This window comes from Carassius gibelio, chromosome A12, assembly GCF_023724105.1.
Source record: "Carassius gibelio isolate Cgi1373 ecotype wild population from Czech Republic chromosome A12, carGib1.2-hapl.c, whole genome shotgun sequence".
Lineage (NCBI taxonomy): Eukaryota > Metazoa > Chordata > Actinopteri > Cypriniformes > Cyprinidae > Carassius > Carassius gibelio.
The window spans coordinates 20,923,814-20,933,199 of NC_068382.1; the positions used below are offsets into that span (position 1 = coordinate 20,923,814).

Below are 9,386 nucleotides of genomic sequence, written 5' to 3' on the forward strand. Positions count from 1 at the left end.
TGTTGTTAAATTTGACTCTAGAATGTGGATTTATGAATAAATGAATGAATGAATGAATGAATGAATAAAGTTAAAATGTTCTTTAAAATCTATATCAAACATGGAATCCTTAAAAGAAAATCTACTGCTGGATGTCTCCACTATTTGGCGCTATTTCATAACTATCTTATTTAATTTTTTTTTTTTTTTTTTGGACTAATGGTTCTCAACTGGTTGTGCTGAAGAACCTAGAATTTACAATATTATATTAGCATTTACAGTACATTATTAAATCATATTAGCATTACATTATTAAATTATTAATGAAATTTTCATAGGCTGAAATTGATCAGGGTGATTGTGTATACCACAGCTAATTCCGTCCAACATCCCTTGTGGATGTTGATAGATTTTTCTTTTTATGTTATTTTATAAATTTCATTTTCATTATTTGCCGTCAAAACCATTGATATTTTCGTAACACAACCAATCTTATGAAACCACTGGATTTAAATTCATATGCATTTTTGCAGCAAGTAAACAGAGAGACAATTTTCTTGCAAGCAGTATTTCTTTGTAATAGCTTTTAATAAACACACAAACACAAGCTTTCATAAGAGCAAGTCAGAGGCACAGAGTTGTGTTCTTGTGAATGAACAGTCTTCATCAGAGCTCAAACTCCTTCAGACACGACTAACAAGGTGTTTTCAGAAGGAGCACTACGACATTCAGTTAAATACATATAGTACAAGATTTACAACTGCTTAGATCAAAGGAATACAACACATTTCGATTCGTTATTTCAGGTTTTAGTCTTACAATAACAAGTAACAATTGCAACCTAAAGTATTCATGTGTTATAGTGTTGGGAAATGAGCACATGCAACATTTTTATAGTGCTGGTCCCATGTCAGAACAGACGACATATTGATTATATATTTTTACACACAAAAAGGAAAAAAAGTATAAAACTCTTTTATGGCTGCAAAAACAAAATATTCTGCTGTGCATAAAGGTTGTTTGTTCAATCAAAAAAAATAAAAAAAATAAAAATAAGGGGTTTTAGTCATGACATTCAGCAAGCAACATTCAGTTAATAATAAAACATTTATTGTTTTTGGTGTCGCTGGAGAACAAACCTAATACATGGTCCTCAGAATAGGGCCTTCAATTGTAAGTAATACATTTCTCTTTTAACACAATCACATGCTATTACAGTAAATTGTGAATTGCCGTGAGTTATGCGAGTAGAAGCGGAGCATCTCCAAATTGCAGCATGTTAAATTTCAAGTATTGAAAAATACTTCCATGCATGCAGGTGTTATGATGTGTCCACCACCACCGTCACAAAACTGCCACTTTAGATGCTTTTAAATAGGCTTTTCTTTATATATAGTGTATGTAGAGGATTGTAAGCTGTCATTTTGATACTTGAAAAAAAGCTATACCATTGTTTCATGTTCATGTAATATTTTTCATGCTTGTTTGATTTGAATATGCAGGGGTTCATTTCAGCTGTTTTATTACGTAATGCCCTGATTATAATAACGACTAACATGTGATCAAATACATCAGGCATTACACATTTGAGTAGTATTTGGATTTAAATGCAACATATAAGCAAAAATATATTAAATTGAGTGAAAAAAATTACTGCTTTCTCAAAATCTACTGCTAATACTGCAAAAAAAAAAAAATAAAAAAATAAAAAAAAAAAATAAAATCAATAGTTCCTAGTCTCTGTTTTAACTACAGTTCCTCCAATCACAATCTCCCAAATCTAAACCTACATAACCACATTACTCAGAACCCATTTTGTTTGTATTATTATAAAATGAACGCAAATGATTGCATTCTGATTTCGGCTTTCAGTCATGTTATGTCCTTCTAAATAAAATCTAAATGGCTTTTACTAAAAAGGAATGGTAAATACATAGCACCATTTTAGTTGGAAACTAAAAAAAATAAACAATTCAAAGCTTACTTTCATCTATGAATTCTCAATGCAGCTTTATCGAAAACACTTCCTTTCACTGTCCCTATACTTTAATACATGCACTTTAGTTAAAATACATCAACACCTTTTTATCAGTATTTTTGGCCTTATGAGGAAAGAAAAATTGACACAAACATACATTATGGCTAACTATGCAAGTGTCTGCGACAAACACACACTCAAGGCACTTAATTAGCTAAAAGAAAAGCTCTTCAGAGGTTCTTTGTCAACAGAGCGAACATAAAATACTATGTACATATATGTAAAAAGTGTTATAAATAGGTTTTAAACCAAAGATACTATATACACATCTTTAAATGATGACATTATTGAATATGTCTTTTGGGGGTAGCAGTGGGGTTGATTTTGACTGACCCCCTGGGTGAAGATACTGCGCGACTTCACTTCTATGTGGATGCAGTGCGATACTTTGGCTTCAAAGCTGTATTTCCAGGTGGCGCCCACTAGAGTGCGGTGCCACCTCACTCTCGTTTTCTCAAGATGACGTAGACTACGCCGCTTATGAACGCCAGAGGGAAGGCTATCCAGGCCAGGATGAAGGAAAACCCGTAGGACTCTTTGGCAGGGACCCATCCGGAGTTCATTACCGTATAAATGATACCTCCACACATAACGAAAAGACCTGGGGGAAGATGATGAAAAGAAAAAGTAAGTGTCTAGATTCAATATCCAACAGTGTGTGCTGTAATTTAGAATGGTGTCTTTGCTAACCTGTTTACAACAGTTAGCTATTATGTAATTTTAACCGTTACTAATATATTTGCTTAATTTAAGTTTATCTAACAAATGCTGTTTTGGCCTTGAGTATAAGGTATGCACGAGAGGGAGGAACTATGACATGGCACTTTCAGCACTTTTATGTCAGGCAGAGCACAGACCACCCCCAGCGTGCCAGTCTTGACATTTCGTCTTGTTGCAGCGGCTGTGTCTCCGGTGCCAACTCAGTGGGCACCTGTGACTGTCTAGCTTTGTGCTGTTTCCACCCTCTTCTCTCCTCTGACATTTAGCTTTTAATTAATGTCCATCCTCTCTGATGCGAGTCACAGATGTGAACTCTAAAAGCCCTCAGTACGTGCTGAAAGATCAAGCATTCGTGGCACCCACAGAACTATTCATTATCCAGTCACAGTAATGATCTCTAATAATATTCCATCCTAATTACATCCCAAAGAGCTGAGAATTTAATTGAACATTTCTAATGAGAGCTATCATTTTACATTAGCTTCAGTTACAGTACAGTAACTGATCTCTTACACGTACTGTTTATCATAAAAGAAGAGAAAAGCTTACTCATTTTGGTAACCTTGCCAATGTATAACTTTAAGAAATCATAACCGAATTATCTGCAGGAAATGGGTGCATTAAAGGGTTTGCTGCGCTGTCTGTGGTTTAATGAGAGTTGGCAGGATTCATTAGACTAACAAGACTTTTAACAAAGACAAAGTTCTTTTCATCTAGCCGAATGAAATCACATACACCTCCATGGGAACAGAAGAGATCAGTAGATGTCCCATAGATAATCTTTTATTAATAAATGGTAATTGATCTCAGATCACCTGAGCCAGCTAGCTTAAACGCATATGCACAAATAGCAATTTATGGCTCTTCTTCGTTTCAGCAGCGAACACTTTGGGTCTATAAACACTGCATGAGCATGTCAGCGTGTTATGTCAACTTCATTAGCATCTTCAAACAACCGTACTGATCCATTAATGTCCAAATGATCCAAGATACTTACTAGCAAGGATCTGGAATGCTCCAGTGAGCAAAAAGCGTCCACCCTTCTTAAGAGTAAAGAGCTGGCAGAAGAACAGGAAGAGAGATATGAAGCTGAAGATGATTGACAGGATCATCATGGCTTGGACTGCCTGGATCCAAACTGAAAGACAGAAAGTTGTTCAAAACATTAGTGCATTTCCTCACTCCTGAAACCACTCAAGGCAGTTTGAGCTTTGCCGAAATGAAAAACCCTTTGCTCTTGGGAATGAGACAGTCATTTTAAATGAACACGAATGGAAATTAAACAGGTCATTTATTTATTTATTTTCTCATCTGCTATTCTCGATCGATCATAACAGTTGTACCGGTAGTTGCACTTTTACATTGGCATCCAATTGGAGATGTGCACTTAGATATCTATGTATTATTGATGATAATAATATGGGTGACTCTGCAAAAAATAAATGAATAAATAAAAGAAAAACCCATATATCTGTTCATAATGAACTCTTGTTGTTGCCAATGTTGCATTGAAAGTTTTGATGGCTGTTTCATCAATATAAAGAGCACTGGAGAATCCAGGAACTCTTAATGTATTGTGCAATCACACAATGAGGTTTCTCTTCCTAAAAGCTCTCAGCAGGTTACCAGCACCTGATATTGATCCTCTCTTGACGTCCCAGGGCCATAACACAGCAACTTACAAGGAACATCATTAACTCTATATTACCTATATTTGATGGCTTTAAAAGCCATTAAGTTTGTCATTTTTATCCTGCATTAGAGCCATTCCACCCTTTTACATATGTGGACAGAAAAGTAAATGTTTGCATGAATATTTTCTTGCATAGCAGGAAACATTTCACTTGCTTTGCACATACACTGCCGATCAGAAGTTTTTGGATTTTAAAATCTTCTTAAGCCAGGCTGCACTTCTTTGATTAAAAATACAGTAAAAACAATAATATTTTGAAATATTATTAGAATTTACAATAAGTTATAAACTGAAACCTCACAAGAACCGCATTTATTTGAGATAAAAGGTATTTTGTATATATTTAGTTGAATAAAAATATACATTTTATAAAAAAAAAAAAAAAAAAAAAACTTTTGAAGGTTAGTGTAGATTGATTTTCAAGACAAAAGCATTGGACAATAAGTTATTCCGTCAAGAAAGTCGGTAGCATGCTGTTAGGTTTGAGGGAGCTTGGGATTGATAAGGAATGACATGGCAGATGTTTTAATTTAATGTTTAGCATGTATTCTTTGAAATGTCCCATTATGTACAAATTGTTGAGTGTTTCTGTTTTACTATTGTTATCCTCAATAGAGTTTTAAAGGGACACTTCACCTAAAATGCCCATTCTGTTTTAGAACGGTTTAAAACCTATATGACTTTGTCTGTAAAAGAAGAATGTCTCAACAGTTTTTGCCCTCAATTCTTCACAATAAGTCCATTCTTTTGGGAACCCAGAATGACTTTCCCATGGCAAGAGTGTATGGATATGAAAGCAGAATTTTTTTTTTTTTTTTTTAATCTTTTGTTTCCTCAGAAGAAAGCCATGAAGAAATTATGACATTGAATACAGGCCTGTTCACACCAAGAACGATAACTATATTAGTGTCCACACCAACACACAATATAGTTGTTTATTATAAACTTGTGCTCCTGTTATGTTGTCTGCCCCTTTAAATGCTTAATCTCTTTAAAGCAGAATTGATTCTTATTGACTGTCTCAAGGTTAAATAATGACATGATTTGATGAGTATTTTGCTGTTCTTCTAAATCACACAGTATGAGACCATGCAATATGTAAACTGAGTATGTAAAATGTGTCTAAGGAGAATCATGAGCACGAACATGTCCTAGCTCTCTTTCTATCTCAGACTCTACCTTTCATGCTCAAGCAAGCACTAATAAGTGGAATACATGAGTTGTCCAGCATGTCTTTTTCTTATCCAAGGCTCATCCCTGTAGCATCCTCTTCTCTCTCTCGTTCCTCTTATGTTTAGCTGTGTCTGCCTCTCCCCTTATAGCCACTAGAATTGTCAAATCCCTACATCAGATTGGCCTTCTACAGATTAAACCAAAATCAGAGCAGCAACTCCAGCCTCCAGAAAAAACAGATCCTCCACTAAAGCCTACTACAAAATAAGACCACCACTGTTACATTGCTTACATTCAGAAAAAGAGAAACTTTTGATCAAGTCCTTGAAAATCTAGACTTATCAAGATCATACACAAATCGACTTCATTGCACTTTTGTTGGGAAGAACTGGTAATACGAATTATCCAAAGTTCTAGCAATGATCTCATTAACAGCTAAAACGTAAAGCTCAGGCACACATGGATAAATCGAAAAATACAGTTTTGTGCTTGTAACTATCTCGGAATGGAAACAACGATGGAAATGGCATTTGTGTTTCTCAGAACATCTCATCAGAGAGACTATTCTAGTATGCATCCATAAATACTAGATTCTGCTGCTATCTAAGTTTTGCACCCACAAAATACAAATGATACAATAAAGCGCGCTGAACAATGAAGTAAAATTAGAAGCACGTCCCCTTATACGGTCTACTTACTGTTACTAAGTAACCTAATGTATCCTCAGTATATCTACTCTCACATGAGGTAAACAGACTTTTCCTTCCTTCAGACTTGTGACAGTGGAGTTTCCTGAAATAAGGTGCGGTTGTACTCTGTTGAGCTTGACAACACCCTATGTATTTCTGTCAGCATTCATGCATATAAGGCAGGGACTTGTATTTCAGGACAGATGATTTGGTTTTGGAAAGCGGAGGCCTTGTGTTTGCATTTAGAGCAGCACGCATGGTCCTGGGTGTGAAAAACGTGGCTTAACAGATGATAAATATGCACTGGTGAAACATAACACAGGGGTGCGAATTTGTGCGTTAATACTAGACCGTGATAACCTCAGTTTGGTCCATGAAATGGCTCTATATCAGGATGATGAATAGGATTTCAAACATGCTTTAGCCGCCATGCCAGCTGTTCTGCATCGCTCCCAGTGTAAAATACAAAGTACACCATTCAGGCAATCTTCGCACTTGATTTATTTATTGTGGTGGGTTTGATTTAACTCTCTTGATTTGTCCCTAACCCAGCAGGGATTGTTTCAAATAATACCATTAATGCTGAAGCACACTATGTTTGCCTTACTAGGGATGTGAAGAATGCAAGCTGCTGTCAGATGGCCATTTATTGAGAAATGCATTATTTTCAGGATTTTTTGATGAACAGAAAATCAACTTGAAGTAACTGAAAAACAGCCTGTGTCCAGCAGTGTGCCAGAGACATGCGAGTGAGCACAGGAGAGCAGGACAGAAAAGCCTTACGTGCTAACCCCACGCCCTAAACAAACACGCCACATTATAGGTGCTACGCCAACTGACTGAGAGCTATGAACAAACACAGCAAAGCATTCTGGTCCCGCCTCATTACCAAAATGCACAGAGAGGCGTTTCCCGCTCTAAACTATGACATCATCTCTCCCTCCAAGAACAGCCAATAGTGTAACAGTGATCTGATTGAGAATATACAGTACTTAAAAATACACTAAAAAAAATATGCATTAAAGAACAGCATTTTTCATTATTAATTTATATTCGGGTGCACATCACATGGCAACAATAACTAAAAAAATTACAACATAAGTTTGTATTTCAACCAAAAACTTCAAATATAAATGTTTCTCTCTCAAACTGCCTTCGTTTTTGTATTAACAAACCCATCGCTGACATTTTGATTCAACAAACCCATCGCTGACATTTTGATTCAATGGTGTGACACAAACCATGCTGTTATCTGATGCTACGCCATTACAGACAGATCAGTCTAAATCTCCCGGTAATCTGCTTTGAATGCTGTAACCAGACTATTTATACAGAGCTGATGTTGAAGAGGGGTCTGTTGTGGGTTTGAACTGCAAGCTTGCATTCTCACCCCTAGATGGCAGTACAGAGATGTACAGAGGCAGAGTGGGCACACCCACCACAAGGTGTGATAATTAGGCAAAGGGGCTTTGACAGTTAAGCCAGGATGGAGACCTCCGTGAATAACCTGTGCTGGTTCACCACACATTATTTCTTAAACAAATCTAAAAATGTAACAGGATCTTACCTCCAGTGTCAGCAGGGTCACATCTGTACACTCCACTCACTGTGGTGCAGTTTGTCCAGAGGTCTGATCTGCTGTTGGTGTTAATAACCCATGCCTGTTAGATTCAAGAATACTCATTAGCAGGAGTTAAACGCATCCAAAATATTCTCCTTCAGCTGGTTTTAGTGCCAGATTGGGGTTTGAGTGTATGAACTACTCCAAACTGATTGCATCTTGTTTGGTTAATAAAATCACATAGAAAGACAGACAGACAGACAGATAGACAGATAGATAGATAGATAGATAGATCTTTATTTAATAAATGAAAATTGAGAATAGTTGTACTTACACTGACTATAGTTGACACTAAGAGCAGAACCAGTCCTGCCACATGCAAGACGACAATTCCCATTAAGAGGAGCAGCATGATGTTTCCTTACGGTTCTGTACAAACACCGAAACACGTTTTTAATAAAATATATCAGTGACCAATTAGTTATAATATTGTTATAATATATTTTCACTATAAGATTTAGGTTATTATATATATATAAAAATAAATATTATATAATATATAATATATTATATATTATATAATAATATAAATAAATTATTTAACCAATATGTCAAAAGCAGATTGGTACATTGTACATTACTTTTAATACAACTTTATTAAAACTTTCTTGATCTCCCAAAAATTGCAGCTCAGATTCAGTTCTGGCGCAAAAGAGTGTAACAACGAAGTTTACAAGTGCAAAACCAGCTTAACGCATATTCATAAAACTATATAACTGTATAATAATTAACCAACAACATGAATGTCCCTCTTTAAAGTTAGCAAAGATATCATTGTATGGATGAGCCAAAGCATGACAGTGGCTTTTCTTATCCTGAAGGTTAGATTTACACCCCTCTCTGATCCGCTCCAGACTTTTTAAAACTCATAAACAGCCAACGTACGTTTGAACTGAAATATAAATCCAACTTACTGCAATCAAATAGAAAGTAAGTCCACAAAAATGGATGAAAACGCCAAAATGCAGCCGCGCCACTCGTGTCAAAAGTACTGCGTATTTCCAAAGTCCAGATCCCTGCGACTAGATTAATGTTCTGTGTGGAGCAGCAGCTTTAAAGAGTCTCATTATGGAAGTACTACGCCCTTTTTCTGCAAAGCTACGTCAAGGCGCGCCTCTCTGACAGCGACAGACTCACAGCGCGCACTGAGCGTAAGAGCGCAGGAAAACCACCGGGTACTTAGTCATACAAACACAACCAGAGCTGTGTTTGGTTCTCATGGATACCAGCGTAAAAAAAAAATACAAATACAAATACAAGTGTGCTAGTAGGTTTGTAAGCTCTTGTTCCTAAGCAGTGGATGGATCATGTTAGTTATTGAACAAAATAAAATAATTATAATAATTATAATAATTATTATAATAATTACTATAAATAAATCATATAATAAATAAGAATAATTCGCTGATTGAATAAATACAAAATAAAAAATTAAGTTTTTTTTTTTTTTTTTTTTTTTTTTTTTTTTTTGGA

General features: G+C 35.7%; 1 protein-coding gene across 1 annotated transcript; it reads right to left on the minus strand.

The window, feature by feature from the left end:
• Positions 1 to 548: 548 nt before the first annotated feature.
• Positions 549 to 9,050, minus strand: LOC128025467 (peripheral myelin protein 22). Its single transcript, XM_052611870.1, has 5 exons — positions 8,828 to 9,050; positions 8,188 to 8,282; positions 7,860 to 7,953; positions 3,735 to 3,875; positions 549 to 2,618 (listed from the first exon to the last, which is right to left on the minus strand). Exons 2-5 carry the CDS (start codon positions 8,263 to 8,265, stop codon positions 2,458 to 2,460), a joined length of 474 nt encoding a protein of 157 aa, XP_052467830.1. The 5' UTR covers positions 8,266 to 8,282; positions 8,828 to 9,050; the 3' UTR covers positions 549 to 2,457.
• Between the last annotated feature and the right edge of the window lie 336 nt (positions 9,051 to 9,386).

What these genes read in the sequence shown, in the direction of transcription:
- LOC128025467 (XM_052611870.1), bottom strand. Translation starts at nt 8,265, where the DNA reads ATGCTGCTCCTCTTAATGGGAATTGTCGTCTTGCATGTGGCAGGACTG. An exon ending in TAGTGTCAACTATAGTCAGT is followed by an intron (nt 7,954 to 8,187) that starts GTAAGTACAACT and finishes TGAATCTAACAG; the next exon opens with GCATGGGTTATTAACACCAA. An exon ending in AGCATTCCAGATCCTTGCTA is followed by an intron (nt 2,619 to 3,734) that starts GTAAGTATCTTG and finishes ATCTTCCCCCAG; the next exon opens with GTCTTTTCGTTATGTGTGGA.